Source organism: Passer montanus, unplaced genomic scaffold, assembly GCF_014805655.1.
Source record: "Passer montanus isolate IOZ18808 unplaced genomic scaffold, ASM1480565v1 scaffold11, whole genome shotgun sequence".
NCBI classification, from domain to species: Eukaryota; Metazoa; Chordata; class Aves; order Passeriformes; family Passeridae; genus Passer; species Passer montanus.
This window is the reverse complement of record NW_024357613.1, coordinates 1,934,631-1,954,132: the sequence shown is the minus strand read 5'-3', so window position 1 is coordinate 1,954,132 and position 19,502 is coordinate 1,934,631. Positions and strand designations below refer to the sequence as shown.

At 37.5% G+C, this 19,502-nt stretch overlaps 1 protein-coding gene across 3 annotated transcripts in view; it reads right to left on the bottom strand.

The window, feature by feature from the left end:
- The window catches only part of WASF1 (WASP family member 1), an 89,080-nt gene that overhangs the window by 24,598 nt on the left and 44,980 nt on the right, over nt 1-19,502 (bottom strand). For all 3 annotated transcript variants that reach the window (XM_039727955.1, XM_039727962.1, XM_039727946.1), the window contains exon 2: nt 3,984-4,144. In XM_039727955.1, coding sequence (XP_039583889.1) covers nt 3,984-4,116 — 133 coding nt within the window. In that variant the 5' untranslated portion in view covers nt 4,117-4,144. The remainder of the gene's footprint in view (nt 1-3,983; nt 4,145-19,502) is intronic.

Genomic DNA, 19,502 nt, shown 5'->3' with positions numbered 1-19,502 from the left:
CTTACTGAATGTTAATGTCTTAAGTCATGACAAACTGAAGGTTTTCCTGAGCTGAAAAAGTGTTTCTCACAACATAAGAGAAAAGTGCCTCTCACAAGATGAACACTTTCGGGGAAGGCATGGTAAGCAAAAAATAAGAAAGAAAACTTAAGCACCTCTGAGAAGAAAAAATAAGGGGGAGAAATTATTTGCTCCGAAGTCAGGCTTTCACTCCTGAAAACTAACAAATAGGAGGTAAGGAAAAGAAAGAATTAGACAAACACATTAAAAATCTATATATGACACAGAAAATACAGAAAGAGGGAAAAGGCTACAAAAGCTTCAGTGTTAAGTGAAAGTTGTTTTCACTAACATGTAAGGCACTCCAGCAGAATTATTCAGCATTCTCTTTGGTTATGCAGAGGTAAATGAAAAAAATGAGGAATGACATCTTGCTATGATTGAATAAAAGGCCTAGTCTTAATGCCTGCAATACAAATATTCATTAAAGGCACATATGCAAAAAGAGAAATGTTCTCCTCCCTAGATGGAGGTGTCAGAGACTGGGGCTGAGAACAAACCCCATCAGTTAGGTTTCTTCTGTGGTACTGAGATTCTGTTTCCATGGAACAGCTGAATAAAAGGAGAAACAAGATTGGTCAATAGCTGTGTACAAAATGAGGAGGCTACATGCACACAAGAGAACTATTTATCTGCCTTCTAACAATGGCACAGCTGCACAATGCCATCAGTTGTGTTCCATGTATGCGGGAATGTTATAGCCTGACATACAGCGACGTATAGAGAGCACTGATGTATGTGCAATATTGCTGCAAACATGAGGTAAGCACTTCCTCAAAGCAGATACTGTTAGAAAGAAAGAAATACAGAGAAGAATGGCTAGGAAACTAAGACAGCTGTTGCTGTTGTCCAGAGAGTTTCTGTTCTGCCACAGTGCTAAGAAAAGCTGTCAGAAACCAGATCCTTTTATGAAGTAAGAGAAGACTGGGAATAGATGGGGGAAAAAATTACCTGCTGGCAATTTTGTATGTTGTATCATGACAGACTGACATGTTTTCATGCTTCAGGGATAAAGGCAAGGACTATCACTCAAAGCAGAAATAAATATTTCGTCCTTTGATCTCTACTTCTTTTAAAGGTCAAAAAATTTCTCAAACTGAACAATTAGAAGCAGCACATCAAATAAGCTATGAAAGGTTTGATAATTTTTATAGACACACATGGTAGTTATTACTGACATAGTGATGTAAAGCTCTTTAAATTTTATACTGAAACACAGGAAAACCAAATTCCTGTCATTTCATAGGTATTGTTTCTGCTTGTATATGCTATTTAAATGTAGTATCCAAGATTATAGAAACACAATCCTATTTAGGTTAAAAGACCTCCAAAAGTCATCTAGTCCAACACCCTGTGCAAAGCAGATCCAATTAGATCCAGCTACTTGACTAATCCAGCTGAGTTGTTAATATCTCCAAAAATGGAGATCCAATTACTTACATGACAAAATTCTATGCTTACTTTTTCTCAATAGTGACTTTTGGTATTGTTTATTGTTATTGTTTATTGGTGGCTCCAATTCCAGGACAGCATTCTTCATATCATGTCAGAAGAAAGGTTAAGATGGTCTGGTTTTGAGAATCATAACCATAATGGCAGAAGATTGATCCTCTGTTTGAGGGTAAGTAAATGAAAAGTCTTAGAGGCAGAGATGACTGATTGTTAATCAGGTCAAAGACCATTCATTTAAATTTGCATAACTTTACCAGCAAAAGCAAAAGCAGTTTTAGTTTAAAGGAAACTAAACCCTACCAGAGCTTTCAGTTTCCACCCTCAGAGTAAAGCTCATTTTATCTACAACTTAAAGGCTGATTGTCAAAGATACACATTATCCATGGAAAACAAAAAGGGAAGGACTGCAGAGAAGCTGGTTGCCAGGGGATTGCTGCAAAACCATGCCTGCTGGCTGTGACTCACAGGCAACTCCTAAAATTCATCTGCATGTCAGCAGACCTTGCTGTACACCCCTAACAGTGACACACCAAGTGAAGACTGGTTATTTGGGTTTAAGCATAAGACACAACATTTCTATTCCAGAACTCCTGAGTATTTTCGGATTTGTATTGCTCCTAGCATAAATAGGCAGAAAAGCTAAAAGAATTCTGGAACAAAATACTTTCACAAGTACCCAAACCTTTGTAACATGATCCCCATTTTTAAAGAAAAGTCTTTAGCACTGCTGAGAAATAAGGACTAGTTTGCAAAACACGTTCCATTTCAATTGTAGGAAAAAAGTTTGGGTTTTTGTTTTTGTTGAAAACACACAGAGTATCAGATAAAAACTTGGTATAAACACATGAATGCATGTTTCAGGGAAGAACCACATTGCTTTTACAATGAGGAGTTACACACAGATATGGTTACATTCCCTTGCAAGTGTTTCTCTGTGCTATATGTTAGGCAAACCATGTAATAAACGTGTGAGCATTCAATGGATATTCTTAATTTATGTTTTTCTCCCTTGAGTTCTTTCTGTTCTAGTATTGCTTCACCCTGACCTCCTCACAATCAGCAGCATATACAACATCAGATATAAGGTCTGTATGCCAAGATAACATAGCAAAGGCAGCTGAATCTCAACAGGTGAATCTGAGACCATGTTGTTGAGTTAGAAGTTACTGTTGGGTTTTTTAGGGTCAAGTAATACTTCCAAATGAAAATGCCAAATATATATGTGGCATACCACCTACAAAAGCAAATTCCTCAGATGAAGCTTATAATCAAGTAAGAATTTTTAAAATAAGCAAACTAAAATGAACTAATACAACATTAATAACAACTAATACAACATTAATAAGTGACTTGGAAGGGAAGGCTAGTACATGAGCAACTAGTTTGGGAAGGGCTTTTGGCAGAATGAAGCAAAACCACAGATGGTGATCTGAATGTATCCATGGATATACTGCATCCTGATATGATATGCTCCTGGTTCACTGAAAAGTATTCAAATAGTTATTTTCCTTTGTTGCTGTAGCTATATTAATAATGCTCATATTTGTGTGCTGTAAGCATTCCTGTCTCAATTCCATAATTCAGTGTCCTCAATTAAGTCTTCCACATAATGGCACCCTAACAGCTTTGAAAGGCTGCCACAACAGACACCATACAGGGTATTATCAAACCAAAAATTAAATCAATCTAATCAACAAGTTAGGCTACATCACCTGTGACTCTAAGAAAAAGACTTTTCACGTTTTAGATGTATATACATGCACATTTAAATATTTAATATGTTGGTAGTTTTAGTAGTGTCCTAGTGGTTAAAAAGCACTTGCAGTATTGGAAATTCAAAATGTGATCATGCTGCTCCATCTAACAACTTATTAAGATGCTGTAACTTAAAGAAAAAACAAGCCAGATATCAGCCTTTTCAGCAAAACTCCTTCAGAGTTTCACAGCTTGAAAAGTATTCACTCCTCTGAAGTGCACCAAGGGTACAATTGTTGACAGAGAGAGAAGAAGGAAGAAAAATCTACAACTATTTTAAATACCATATAATAATTACAGTTTTGGGTATATTTCAAAAGGTAACTCCTCTTTTTTCCTGAATGACCAAAACATGGCCAGGGGTTTAAGTGGAGAGAATTAAGCAACCAGTGATATATTACTCATTAAGTCATATTCCCTACTCAAGAATTGCTCTAAGGTTAGCAATTACTGACTTCATTAATTACCATTAATTAATTTTCTTGTCATATTCCTCTGGTAACAGAAATATATGGATGAAGTGTTTTAAGATGTGCTGCTAGAAAAGGCCCTAGTTTTCTTTCACAGACATCCATGCTAGACACCACCCACAAAGCACTACATTCCAGACCTAGTGACAATTTTCTACTGAGAAATTGAAAAGTTGTTCGTACTTCAAACACAGTGACTGTAAAATATATTAGTTCTGAAAACAGCTATTAAGACAATGTACTTACTTAGGCTACTCAGTTGTCTGATTATATTTGCCAAGGAAATATTGGTGACACATTCCAACTCATTCTTGATACCTCGGGGCAGAGCTGTGTGGCACAAGTGCCTGGGGTCTATGTTCCTCTTTACCAGCGGCATTCTGAAATGTATCAGAGGACCAGCAAACCTGCAAAGAAAACAGACACAGTTATAACTCCAATTGTAAATATTTTAAATTCAGGTTAAGTCTGAAGTTAAATTGACTAATCCTAACAGATAAAAATAGCTCCATTGTACTGACAGAATTCCTTGCTCTGTAAGTACCTAAATATTTTCTTCTTTTCCCGAAGAAAGATTATTTCACTCTCTCTCTTTAAATCTTTACCCAATTCAGATTCCTGAAGTGACTGAAGTGACAAATAATTTTTACGGCTTTTGTTTTTTCCTAAGCCCCCCACCCCCTTAAAAAAGACAGGAAAATATCTGCAGTCCAAAACCATTAGAGAAAGATTGTGTTCTTGATGGACTACTTCCTTATTCAGTGCAAGCAAAGTCCAACAAAAAGTCCTTTTGTTATGAGGTCAAAGTTGAACTAGTTGTCATCTATTATAGTCAAAAGGTAGGTATGACTCATTCATTGTGTCATGCTACCAGCAGGAGTCACCCTTCTAATCTGAACATCACTTCTAAATCATACACAGTCAAGGTAGGAAAGGAGAAGATGTTGTCCTTTCCCCTGCACTGCTACTGACAATTAATTCAGCTAACAGTGCATCTTCCAAATATAAAAGTCTCCACAGTAGACTTGTAGTGCAATACCCTCCAGGACTCAGAAATCCTACCCCTTCACAACTTTCAAATCCAAGTGGTAAATACAGCAAGAATCTTTACTAGTTCTACAGACAGCATAAGAATTGTCTCAGGCTGTGAATCCCAGGCTGGTAATTTTCTGCACCCATGACACTGACTGGAAGGAGTTTCCCAGAGGGCAAGTTACATCCCTCATCTTATTAGTGCTGCTTATTAAGACCCGTTTACTAAAATTCTTCTTCACAAAAAGCTGATTCCCTAAAATTCTGTATTTTTCCATTTGTCATGTAACACTCTGACAAGACTCCCACTTGATATACAGAGAATGGATACATTTAATGTTGGTGTAACTTATTCTCCTTTCCCACTGCAGAAGAGATCACACTTTCTCCAGACCAAAGGAAAACAGGTTTTCCACAACGCAACCCATATGCAGCTCCTCAACCATCCAGCTTACCTGTTTCATATGTTCTCTGCTTAGAAGTTTTACCCCAAAATGTTCCCAAGATGCAGCCAGGGCTTTGTGTTGAGCCACAGAATGCACTTTCCCTACAGTATATATTTAGCCACTGTTATTCTTACTTGGTCAAAACTGAGAGGGTTTTTTTGCATAACAGGATAAGATAGAGCTGAAATTTTGCTGACCTAGAATGGCACAGTGAATTAGAAGACGCAAAGGTGACTGTAAAGGAGTATTTTCACCTCGCAGACTGCTTAGATTTCTCCTTGCCTGCTTTCCTGGGAGTATATTCTTTCACTGAAGCCAGGGCTCATAGCTGAGGGACCCAGGTGGGATCCTTAAGTGCACCTGAGAAACAGCTCTGTGTTTCCAGGATCCGATTGCATCTCATTCATTGCATTCTAACATCATGTCTACCATCCTTATTTTCTTGACAGAACAATCAAAATACTCTATGCTTTTTTATTTACTTTTATTTTCTAGACATCCCAAAACTTTCTAGCTAAGTCCTGAAAAGCTAAACTTTACACACAAACCAAATAAAATAAAAAGTGCAAATCCGAACACTGTCTCAGATAGAAGCAATGAAAAAGTGTTCATGAACGCTTAACAACAGGTTGGTTATCATGGTTCCCCAACAGAAAATAAAGTTCTGTTCCTGTCAAACAAACACAACAAATGATACATGAGCAATGTTCTACAGAAGCAATTAAATATTAATTCCAAAGTTGAGCCCTTTCTTGATTACTGCTTTAATGACAGTATTGTATAAATACCAAGTAGACAAGTCTTTTAAAGATGTCCAAACACGTAAATAAACATTTTCACAGAAAAATTTCACACTTTCAACATTTTCTAATATTTGAATAATGCTGTTGTGGCTGTCCTACGCAAACTCATAGTATAACAAGAAAAGGTAGCAGTAGGAGCAGTAAGTATGCTAAAAGGTGTAGTTTTTATAGAGGAATAAATTTGGAAGGGAAACAAACAACAGAAGATATAACTGACACCTTCAAAAATATTCCTAATGTTTGAAAGCTATGCAAAGCCTAAAGAGAGGATATTTACCAGATTCCCACAGAAACAAAACAAGGGAGGCAACAAAGGAAAATACCACTTAATCATGCTTCAAACAAAGGAAAAGGCATTTCACACAATGTTTAATAAATTCTGAAAGGAATTGCCACAGGATGCTCTATACAACAAAAGTACCTGCTGGTAATTTGTCCACTACGGACCTCATATTCTTTGCAGTTTGTTGTAACCTCTAGAAGGTCTTGATGATTCCTTCCCCAATTGTAACTAGTGATCCCAACACAGGGAGTAACAGGTGTGCAACAGCAAATGCAACTTTACTGTGCTCACGCAATTTCTTCACTCCTATAAAAGATAGTTTCCCTAAAGTCGTTCATAACAAGAAAGCTGAAAAAAATCTGAAATCAATATGTTTATTATATAGCTTTAGAGCTGTGAAAGAGGAAAAAAAAGAGGCATTGTTACAATCTTTTATATCTTTTAGGGAAAATGAAAAAAAAAAAAAAGCATATACACTCGCCCCGCGCTCTTCCCCCCCACCCCAGCTCCCAAACCATGCATTATCCAAGCCACTGAGGCAGCAAAGGAAAAATTCATTCCTAGATCATGAAATCCTGTTACCATGTCACTCCCAAGTAAGCCCTGGAAAGTGTTCATAACCCAGCCAGGCAGAAGAGCGAAGCAGCTTGTCAGTGCCACGGAGCATCCCTGGCTGAGAGGTTACATGACACCTCCTCAGAGGTTTCCAGCTCTCCTGTCACACAGGGCTCCCTCCCCTCAGCTCCGCTGCTTCCCCGCTCAGAAGGAAGGCAGGCAAGGCAATCCTCAAACCTCCTCTTCCCTGCAATTCCATGCAAATCTTTGGAGGCAGCTCTTCTGAAGTGAAGTGGCACTAGTTTGCTCTCAGTTAACTGGAAGTACTTTACTCCATAGTGATCTTAAAATGAAACTCCTCTTTACAAAGAGATGCCGATGTCTTTTGGAGAGCCACTATTGAAAAAACTCTTCTGCCCCACTTCCCATACATCCTTTGAAGCACTCTGAATCCACTTGAGAAGCCAACTCTAATCTTCTTTGCAAAACCCTTTGCTGCTTCAGTTGCACAATGGCTGGCACAAACTCATCCCCCTCACATATGCTTGGAGTGTGAGTACAGAATACAACTGTGTGTACATAACAGTTATGCCGAATGTTTTTGTTAAGCTACTATGCTTTCATATGTGGTTTTTCATGAATTAGGTAAAATGCTCGAGTTGCTTTTCAATTAGTTCCCATTACTTAAAAAACTAGCAGAACAACGGCACTAAAAGACAGCTAATTAAAATGTTTTCAGAAGAGCAGCCTTAATGAGATGTGACCACACTTTTTATCAAAAAAACCAAGTTGCTGAGTGTGTTGCACAGTCCTCTTCAGCTGTTAGGGGTCTTAGGGGGTGAGTGAGACCTCTCTGTGTCACAGCTCTCAAGGCCTGCTGGCAGAACCTGCTCTCAGGGTACCTGCCCATGCCCCCAGCCCTGGCTCCAAGCAGGACAGTGTCCCCGGCTGCGGTGCCCAGAGAAGGCCCTGGGGAGCAGCGGGGGAGGAAACGAGGTACCACTTTCCCTTATCACCCTCCCCGAGAAATATTTGGAATTGCAAGATGTGTGGAAAAATGTTACGTGACTTACTAGAAGCTTGTGAAAAATCTGAGATCCCTGGCTCCAAGCAGGACAGTGTCCCCGGCTGCGGTGCCCAGAGAAGGCACTGGGGAGCAGCGGGGGAGGAAACAAGGTACCACTTTCCCTTATCACCCTCCCGGAGAAATATTTGGAATTGCAAGGTGTGTGGAAAAATGTTACGTGACTTACTAGAAGCTTGTGAAAAATCTGAGATGTCAGTGGTCACAGTAACGATTCAGGTTTTCTAACGAGTACAGGAAGATGAGGAGAATGAAATCATAACAATAAAGTGGGGAAAGTGAACTGACCTGCCCCACAGTTTAACTAAAAATTAAATTGTGCTTCAGTTTCATTTTCAGATGACTCATGAAATTTCATGATCACATGGCTTTTATTAATGGGAGTTTACTTCTGACTAGGTTACATTTCATCCTTACTAAAAATGTCATTATTTTCTTAGCATTAGTGAAAGATATCAATCCATTATTTTTTCAATAATATGTTAATAATCCAGCACTGAATGCCCTTGCTTTGATGGAGCCAAATTTATTTCCAGCCATTTCTAGAGTATATCTTTGGGCCTCAGTATTACAATATTACTTGTAATTTTCCTTTAACAATATGGAACAGCAACGCCTTTCATGTGCCCCATTTAATTGATCACGTTCCAGCTGCTGGCAGAACAGACCACAGTTTCAAATGCAACAATCAATTTAACACTTCCCCCACCCACCCTAGGAAACACAAATAGAACATATAATATTTTTATATTTGCTTACATAATCACGTGCTAACTGCATCTACGCTATACACAAGATAATAAAAAAACCTTAAATGTGTTAACAAATCTGATAAAATTAGAATTGCATAAGTTAAAAAAACAAGCTCATTCTCCTGGCAAATTTTCTTTTAACTGCATTACAAGACATCATAAATCTACCAGTTGCAGAAAATCCAAAGATGAAGTTCTTAAAATGCACTCCTCTAACATGAAAGGCAAATGTGCAAAGAATTTGTATTCCCTGTTTTTCTGCAGCTCTCACTGCAAGATCAAGATCAGGTACAAGTTTAAGAAGAAACAGACACCTACAGTGTGGTGTCCTTCAACAAAGTAGGCCACAACCACCTACTGCTGAGTCAACACAACAATTTTAAAATTCTAAAGGCAATTAACATCCCTTAAAGCATACATCTCAGATCTGACAAGATGACAACTGACATCTTAAATTGGCAATTCAACAGAAATGTGTTAAAATTACAGTTTTGAAATCCTTTCTGTTTGTGAGCCATGTCACAGAATGGAAAACCTTCTCCTTGGAATATTTCCCTCAAATCTCAGTGTTCTGCAACTCACTTTCAAAATTTTTTTCTAACTTCAACTAAGTAGGAAAAGACTTTATTGCAACTAAAAAAACATGTGAAAGAAAATAAGTGTGGAATATATTACTGGAAGGTGATGTTGACATCACTGCTCTTTAAGAACGAGCATAAAATGAATCACTGGCATCTTACGACCACCTATACTAGATTGTCTACTCAAAAAAGTTGTTACACATTTATAGAATCATTGAATATCCTGAGCTGGAAGAAATCCAATATGATCATCAAGTCCCACTCCTGGCCCTGCGCAGGACATTCCAAGAATCACACCTTGTGCCTGTGAGTGTTGTCCAAACACTTGAAATCAGACAGGTTTGGTGCTGTGACCACTTCCCTGGGGAGCCTGTTCCTGTGCCCAGCCATGCTCTGTGTGAAGAACCTTTTCCTGACATCCAATCTAAACCTCCCCTGTTTCATGCTGTTTCCTCCAGTGCTGTCTCTACTCACAAGAGTGTGGTGGACCTAAGGAGCAGTGCTATAAAGACCATAGAATGGAAGTTGATAACTTCTTTTTTCATTAAACCACAGAGTCACCACTAAAATATTTCATATTTCCTTTGTAGTTACAAATATGAAAAATACTGTAATAACAACAACAATCTCTCAAAACATTCTCTAAATATTCTATTGCTGAACTGATGAAAAGATTATTTGGGGATAGATTAATATGCCAATGGGTCACTGAAGGCTCTAGCTCAATAACATTGTATAGGAAAGCATTTTATTAGCAAGACAGTAATTAACAGATTGTGAAAAACAACATACCTCATATAGCTATAAAATATGTTTAAAATTAATATGCAATATTTATTCTGTATTTAATATTGAGTGACTTCTGTATTGTATTAATTGTCTGGGGCAATCAGTATTTTCCTCCTATTGAACAAGTTGTTCTCAGCACATCTGTCACATCAGATAAGCAGAAAAGAGAGCACAGTCACAAGTACAGGTAGGACTTGAGTACAACTTAATCTCTAAGGCATAATTACAGTGTTTAAAAATTATTTTTCAGCTACTATCATCCAGCCAATTTTCTCTCAGATGTGTATCATAAGACTACAGTCTCTCCCCAGGCCTGTATGCACATCTGCACACACACCCGCACACACATCTTTAAAGCACACAAAAAATATTTGAAAATCAATTTGGATTTGACCACAGACACAAACTACAACCGCATGTACTTTCTTGTCAAAATTTAAAAGTTTGATATTTATTTAGCTAAACAAATGAAAAAAAGGGCAATAATTTTTTTTTAGACTGGAAAAGAAAAAGCTGTATTTTAAACCCTGTGCAGCTTGTGACTACCATGAATTAGTATCATCAAAGTGAAGGCAATTTTGGCAAGCTATGGGTCAAAAGAAATTGAGAGATTAATAATTTGTATGCTGACTTTTAAGAGCTTTATCTGTGATAAATTAGCTTTTCAAGAAAATCTTAAATATCCACTGTCACCAAGATGGCTCTGGTGAGGCAGTGTCACCAGAGTTCTCAGTATGGGCAACAGTGCAAAATACGACTCTCCAGCAGCAATGCACCAAGTACAACCTCATCAACAGAAACAGCAGTGGCATTTCAGAGGAGAAAGTTGACATATCTGTTCATAATTACAGGGGCTACCTCAATTTGAGAGGAAACACCAGCATATTTTCAGCGAGTGAAGCTGCAATCCGGGTCAAGTCAATGAGCTCTGTGTAACAAAATACACCATCATAGCAGGCAGCAACCACTCCCCACCCCGTGAGTCCAGCCCTCAGGGCTTGCACACCATTCCCATTCTGCTGGGGAAAATCATTTACCTTTCCACACTGGCTACAACCTGCTCTTTAACTCTGGGCTTTCCTCAGCGTTCCCACTGACTTGTCTGGAATTCCTCCCACCTGTGTTTTGTTCAGGCTGCCTCTGGCCCCTTTTGTCCCAGTATGCAGGTGGGAGGGCTTGTCACCATCATTTATACATTCCTCCCCTCCCCTTCTCTCTTCAAACCCTCATGAAAAATTTCACTCTGATGACATGTACAGAGCAAAAGCTTAAGGTATCCTAAATACAAAGTGAGAATATTCAGGTCAATATTGGTTTCTTTTCCCCAATACGAGTGCAAAATGCAATAGGGTGAAATAAACAGCATGTGCATTTTGCAAATCTCATCCCTATTGTTAAGCAGAATTCCTATTAATGAAATGGAATTCACAAACAATTCAGAATGAACCAGCTTACTAATTGTGGCTTTTCAAGACAGGTCCTTTATACAAGGGTAAACTCAGCTTCATTTCACATAACTGAAGTTTTTTCCTTTGTTTTCAACTATGATTTTCCAGAATATAAACAAGTACCTACTGATTTGTCAATTTATTAAGCATCAAATGTTACTTCCTTTATTTCCCACTACCTTCCCAACAGCTTCCATCTTACAATGGTGTCTTTTGAGTCATTCATGTCAACTTTATCAAATCTATAGCAAAAGAAAAAAAAAATCCAGCTATCATTACTGCAGTTATCTTGCCAATAACTGTAAAAATATCTCTGTTCACCTTAATAAAGAAGTTATTTACATCAAAATGCTCTTAGAAAAATTAAAAAATAAATTAAAGACAAATCAAGTCCAACACTACCTACTCTGAACAGCAGGACTGCTGGGGGCAATAAGGCACTAAGCCAGTTACACTTCTGGCTTACAAAGAAAATTCAAGGAACAAACTTAGATGTTTAGCAGGTCTACTGCAAGAAACATTTAGACTGACAAATTCCCTTCACATTAGGTATGTTAAGCAAAAATAGAAATAAGAAAATTATATTAAATTTTTTTGTATAACAGCTTCCTTCCAAAATACATATAACATAAAAAGCATAGAATACACAAAGACTAAAATTTCTGATGAAAAAAACTCTCCTAGGTCTATTAAAAATTAAAATACACCACTAAGGATTTCCAGATGTTAGATGTGAATTAATTGGTATTTAAGCTTAATTTTCCTTATAATTTTACTTCTCAGTATCTTGAAACTAAAACTTTTCTTACAGGTATGATGACCCAATCCATTAATGACCTGTTATATTTTAAAGTTACAAAACAGTAAATAACCAGAAACTGGATAGAATAGAATTGCATTCTTCAAATCCAAACCCTAAAGGCACAAAATACTAATTACCAATTTCTTTCCTTCCAACATAGCACTAAATTACAGAGAAGACTTATAAAATCAATCTTGTGAATTGTTCCCAGAAAAGATGTGAATCATTAGACCCCAACTGGCAAAAGTTGCAATGATAGTTAACAAAAAAATTTTAAAAAAAGATTAAACAAATGTGTCCATATATTAATGGAGAAATATCTAAGTCATATGGAACCACATCACCACGTCACACTTCATTGTTAAGATATTAATCAGAAAAAATAGTGACTTCTTGGACCTGTATTTCTATTAAGCTTTCTGAAGAAGTTAATTTAAAAAATAAAGAGCATATGTACAATATATTTGCATAACATACATGTACATACACTTATGGCTACCTCAAAGTAGAAATATTTTAAAAATTGTTATATGTAAGATTAGAAAAAGAGCTGCAAAATTTCTTATCAGCATTACTAGAAATTATTCAGAATAGCCTGTATTCATTAATTTTCTCCTAGTGAGCTCCTGTCAGGTCATTTGATTAATAAGAATTTTGGAAGTATCCTGGGTTCTAATTTAGGTACAGCCAAGAATGCTTAAATTAATTCTTGATTACAAGTTTTTCTCTTTTCCCCAAAAGCTAAAAATGTATTAATGCATAACATAGTATGGAACTTGAAATTGCTTTTTGAGACCTGTGTTTTATCTGATGACATTTTTTCTCTCTGCATTAATCTAGTCTCCCTGTTAACAGTTTCTAGGTATAGTGTATAACACAAAAGCCCTATGATGGATTGCAACAAAAGATCTTTATTATAGTCTTGACAGAGACAGATAGCTAATCCAGCGTTAATTTAAAATCACAACCTTAGTACCAGAACTAAAGGTACCTTCTCTGTGGTTTAAGTATATTTTATCATAACATGCTACCTTTGAAAATTTTCTACAATTTTCCTCAAAAATAAGTTTTCCATACATAGTTACCCCTGTTACATAGTCCTCTGTCAATCCGGGATAAGACCTACTACAAGCAGGGGTGAATTTTAAACATTCTTACAAAATGCACGCAAAAATCAATGCCAATGCACTTCTGTTGCACGGACACAACCACCCGCTTGCAAATCCTAAATACTGAATGTGTACAGGAGGGTACGTGAGGCGGCTGGCTGCTGGGCCGAGCAGCCCGGGGGATGAGGCGCTCCCCGGGCACGGCGCGGGGCTGCCACAGCTCCGCGCCCAGCCCGGGGGATGAGGCCCAGCCCGGGGATGAGGCGCTCCCCGGGCACGGCGCGGAGCCGCCACAGCTCCGAGCCGCCGCCAGCACCGCCCCTCCGAACACGCTGCCTCCGGCATTAGAATTCAGCACACAGCGCCCTGCCCTAACAACGGGGCTGGCCTTACAAAGGAGACACAGACACGCTCCCAAAGTGCCCTGTTTCCCCAGACACAAGTGGAGAACCCCCCGAAGGCAAGTGATTAGGAAATAATTGTTCCTTTGGTAGCAAGCTACCGTGGGTAAATATTAAATTATGATGTGCGAAAAATGAAAGAAATGAGTTGCTGTGCATTGGTGAGGAAAGGAAGGAAGGGGAATACAAGAGTCTGGGTGTTGTGTTGATATTACTGACAAATCTGAGAAATAAATTACATATTAATCAAATAATAATGATGTTGGGAATCTACAGTAGTAATTAGACCAATGTACAGAGGGCTCTGACTAAGAAGCATCACACAATGAAGGCACTACTTAGGCAGTTCCTGTATATTAATTCTGCAGTGATATTATTTCTACATTAACTAGTACTCCCTTACTAAACTAAGTTACAGATGTCAACAATGACTACTGGCAGTTTTCCGTGCCTCAAAACGTTATTAGAGATTTGGAGAAGTGATGGTAGCACTGCAAGAGCCACGAAGGAGTCATGTATTTAAGAACAAAATCTTCCCTGCACTTTATGCAATGATACCAAGCGCCTAAATGCATTTTATGCTTAGATACCAAACCCACAAATGACAGATTATTGGGTTTGATTTTCTTTTTCACAGTTTTAAAGAAAGAATTAAGATATACCAACTATCAAGTGGGATATAAAGATGTGTAATAATCATCTTATTACAACTAGCTGAGCTTCTTTGTAGATTAATTTTCCCCCCTTGTGAACAATGAAATTCCTGAGAAGAGGATTTGTTGCAAAAAAATGTCAATGCAGAAAAACAACATTTTTCCCTGTCTACTGCCACTTATGTTACTTAACATATTTGAAGAGCCATGCTGCTCAGAAAAAAGGTATTAACATCTACAGAGAAGTTGTTTACTTTTGAACTGAAATGTTATTAAATATTCCACAGTCCAGTAACACTGATGATGATTTAATAATGTTTATATTATTATAATATATAAAATACAAAAAGAAATACTATTTTAATAGTTATTTATACTGTGGCAGGCTAGAAACAGATCATTACATCCTTCACTTCCTGTAACAACAAAACTCCCTTCTGAAGTGAGTTAAAGGCTTGCTGAGTAAAGACTGGAGGACTCAGACATGCCAGATTTCTATGCAGTGAAGTGTCATTTGGGGCAATAATTTTTCCATTCAAATATCATCATTTTAAACAGGGTATTTCCTGAAATTTCTTGGGTAACTTCTTACACCAACTACACACTACACATACAAAAATGTGTCAATTCCTTCTTTCCTCTGAGCTTCGTTTGCCTGTACTTTCAGATTACATACATTATTATTTCTCATTGTAACATTCAGATATTTGTAGATGCCACACACTTTCTGAGCTAGCAATTCTACTAAGTTATAAATTTCTGTTCTTACTTAGCAGAAAAAAAATAAAATTGAGGGGTCCAGATGAGGGCCACAGAGATGGATTAGAGGGCTGGAGCACCTCTCCTATGGAGACAGGCTGAGAGTTGGGGCTGTTCACTCTGGAGAGACAGCTCCAGGGAGATCCTACAACACCTTCCAGCACCCAAAGGTGGCTGTGAGAGAGCTGGAGAGGGACTTTTTACAAGGGCACATAGTGACAGAAGTAGGGAGAATGGCTTTAAAAGGAAAGACTTATAGTTAAATAGATATTTCATGTTTAGATTAGATATCAGGAAGAAATTTGTCACTGTGAGGGTGGTGAGGCACTGGGACAGGTTGCCCAGAGAAGCTGTGGATGCCCCATCCCTGTAAGTGTTCAAGAGCAGGCTGGATGTGACTCCAAGAAACATGGCCTAGAAGAAGGTGTGGAACTAGGTAATCTTTAGAGATCCTCTCCAGTACAAATAATCTTATGTTCTCTGAATACTTTTAATTATGATACCATTTCTTGCTATTGCTTACTCTAAATTTGCAACTGCATAAATTCAATCTTGCAAATTCTTTTTTTCCCCCAATTAAGTTTCCTGTTTGGATGCTCTTTGCAAGTTGAGGTCTGAGTTCCAGACTCCCAAACTCCTGGTTGTTTAAGTAGCTGTTCTGGAATGAAATGAGATTCTTTACAGGATGACATTTAGAACTTGCAATAGAAAGTTTTTTTCCTATTAGCCTGATTTATATGGCTTCCAGTGAATAAATAATTTTTTACACAAAATCAAGGAAACTAGTAATGTGAATATTTATGAAGAAGAAATGTGAGCTATTTTCCCTTCTGTCATAACACCGATGAAAGATTATATAAAAGAATCAGTATACATTCAGCAAATTTATGTAGCAAGTAGGGATTACATACTTGAAGGTTTTTAAATGTGCTGTATTTTAATAAATTAATTTTAATATTCCATAGTTTCTGCAAGCCATAATTTAAACACCTTAAAATATCTCATAAGGAAAAACTCATTTTCCAGACAAAATTAGATTTCTTTGTAATTCTGTAAGCAGCATTTGAAGTCCTCATATTTACATAAGTATTTTCCCCTAAATTTAAATACTCAAGTTAATTATAGCCAGCATTTATTTTTACTGTCCATGCCTCAGTTTGAGTAGTATTCTTGCCATGAAATGAATAAATATTGATGAGAAAACTAATCTTTTTCGTGAAGATTAGAACTAATTAAAGATAGTCCTCTCAAGGCGTTTGTGTCATGGCTGATTGTGAGCTTTAACTAAAGCTGTTCCCACAATTGGGATATCTGTAGAATGCCTTCCCTCTCTGGTTTCCTCTAGCTATTTACATGTAAACTAACACTGTCACCTTTCCACTGCCTGTAACATTTCCAAAGACATACATTTTAACAATACGTACAGGAACTCAACAATGTTTCAAATATCTGTTCCTATGATGCTTCCCTTAAATTTGACAGTCACTTAAAAATATTGGGATGAAACAGGAACAGACAAAGAATGACCACATTCACCTCCTTTTCTTGGCTCCAGGTTTGGAAACTTGATTTTGAAAAATTTTCGAGTTGGTTTTGTGCTACATCAAATAATCATTATTTGAAGCTACCAGCTTAAATAACTGAAGGCACAAACATGAAAGAAGAACATTTTGAAATTCACACATCCTTGTACTTCATGATTTGGCCTTGGAAATACAAAATCCATACAAATGAAAACTACAGTCGGCAAACTGGAGATGCCATCTCAGTTTCAAGCAGAGAGAAACTAGTCCCATGTGGAAGCTGTTCAAGGGAACTTCACTGGCTCAGAAGAGAGTGTTCAGTTGTGCATTCACCTTACATCAAAAAGACAGTAAAGGTCCACCATCATGGCTTATGGCATCAGCAGGATCAGAGAGAAACTAGTCCCATGTGGAAGCTGGTCAAGGGAACTTCACTGGCTCAGAAGAGAGTGTTCAGTTGTGCATTCACCTTACATCAAAACTTAGACAGTAAAGGTCCACCTTCATGGCTTATGGCATCAGCAGGATTAAGTCACTATGAGCAAAGAACCTGCAGGTATATATTTATCAAGGAAAAGAAGGAATTCTCAGTCTGCAGGGAAAACATCCTCAGGCCCATTGCATGTGACAACATAGCAGCTTCTATCATAAGGGAAACACTGACTTTACACAGGTCTCTGTTGGCTCCTCCAAGGGAGTCAAGGGACCACATACAGGAAAAGAAGGTTTATTCTTGATACAATACAGCAAAAAGATTAGCCCATCCAGCTATGAGGAAGGGCAGATCAAGTAAGGGAGTTAATAAAGTTGGTTCTTTCTCTCTTAACAAATATTTAGCAGAGAGTAGATAGTGAAAGAATGGGGATGTAAAAGTGTAATTATCTTTAGCTGTCTCTACAGGGAGCTCTGAAAAGATAGCTTGGAATTGTTAGACTTTGAACTAGTACATATAATTGTCAAGTAATAAAGATGCCTCAAAGGTAGATAATGTAAGAACTCAATAATTTCACTAATTCCTTTTGCAATTAAGATATGCTAACTGTAGAAATCCAGAGAATTTAGGACACAGTATTAGACCAGAACTGTATAAAATGCGACTTATCAAATACTGGTGCTGTCATCAAAATACTGGTTTCAAGCATAGGAAAAGATAGGCAATGGATGTGTCTGTGAAGACACCAACACAGTCGCTTCAGCTTCCAGCTGCTCTGAGGACAGCAGCTGGAAATCATCATAGCCAGCTCAGTGCTGGAGTTTCCACAGAACACCCAGGAATCACAAGTGCCTAAAAAGAGCTATCCATTTCATTCACTTTTTTCTCTTTTTTTAACCAAGGGTATATGGAACAAACAGGAAATCAAAAAGGCCTCCATGGGCTTCAGGTTAACCCTGTCTACCCTTTTTGAAGCACAGGCACCAAAGGTAGGACAATTCTTGCCTCCTGAACAACAGCCTGATGTTTGAAGAACTCACTCAAGAAATGGAAAGACTGATTAAAGGCTGGACACAAGATTAAGAGGAATCAATTCATGCATCCCTTACTGCAGTAATCAAAAGCATTAAGCCACAGAACACTTTTGTGTAAAGGCATTTGAAACCAAGCAAACAAACAAGGAAGTAAAATCTTATCCAGAAGCTGAGATATTAGCCGCAAGTGGCAGAACTTAGTTCCCAGATCTTAATCCCAGCAAATAATTATGCACTTAAAACATATATATATATATAGTCATTAGATAAAACCAGTTTCAGAATTATTGAATATTAGACATGTGTCCTTACAGTTGAATGTCCTGGTCACTTGAAAGGTACTTCTCCATTTTTCCTCTGTTACTTAACTCTTTCTCCCCTAGAAAGGGGAAGACACGTTTCAATCACCTATCTTGAGTGCTGTACCCATATTTTTCAGTGCTCTAATACAGCACAACCAACCAAACGTTTTCAGTCAGAGACAGTAATGACCACTATCAGATGAGATAAAATTGGTCACACATCTGATTCCCAAGCCCATCTTTTCAAGCTTCTCCTGGGAATAATAGAGAATTCAGGAGGCTACCCACATATCTAGACAAATTAAGCACCTCTAAGAATGTGTGGGTACTTAAGTTAAATGTCTCAATTAGGCAAGGAGGAGCTTAATATATTTATAAACATAGCATTAAGCAATCTTGGAAAATAAACAGATTTTACTGTCTGTGATGTATATATTTTGGGTAGGATATATCATGCTTAAATCACAAATCTAATCCTATGTAATGCAAAAGACAATACTGTACAATCCTCTTTATTAACTAAACTAATCAAGCTCCACCTTAAATCTAGTTACAAACTTGATCCTAACATTAAAGGAAGTACAATTCACTCCTTTGATGACAAGAGACAATACACCAATTCCATTCTAGATTAATAATATTAATTTTAAAAATCCTGTCTCTCCAACTGTACTTTTATACCTTATTATCCTTCCCGTTTTACATAACTAAAACTTATTATAACTGAATTTAAATTAATTAAAACTCAGTATGTTTCTCTGAGGGAAGACAAGTTGTGCAGTCAAGGAAGTTCAGAATACTTTGATTAACATGTGAACTTTGTTTCAAGTCAGGAGGTGTTCTTCGGATATTGATTCAGGTTATTTTATTAACTTACAGATGAGACCACTGTCCAGGAGTCTGGAATTAGTACATTGAAACACCAGCCAGGAACCCACACAATTTGAAGACATCCCAGAAAAAGAATGGACGTGGA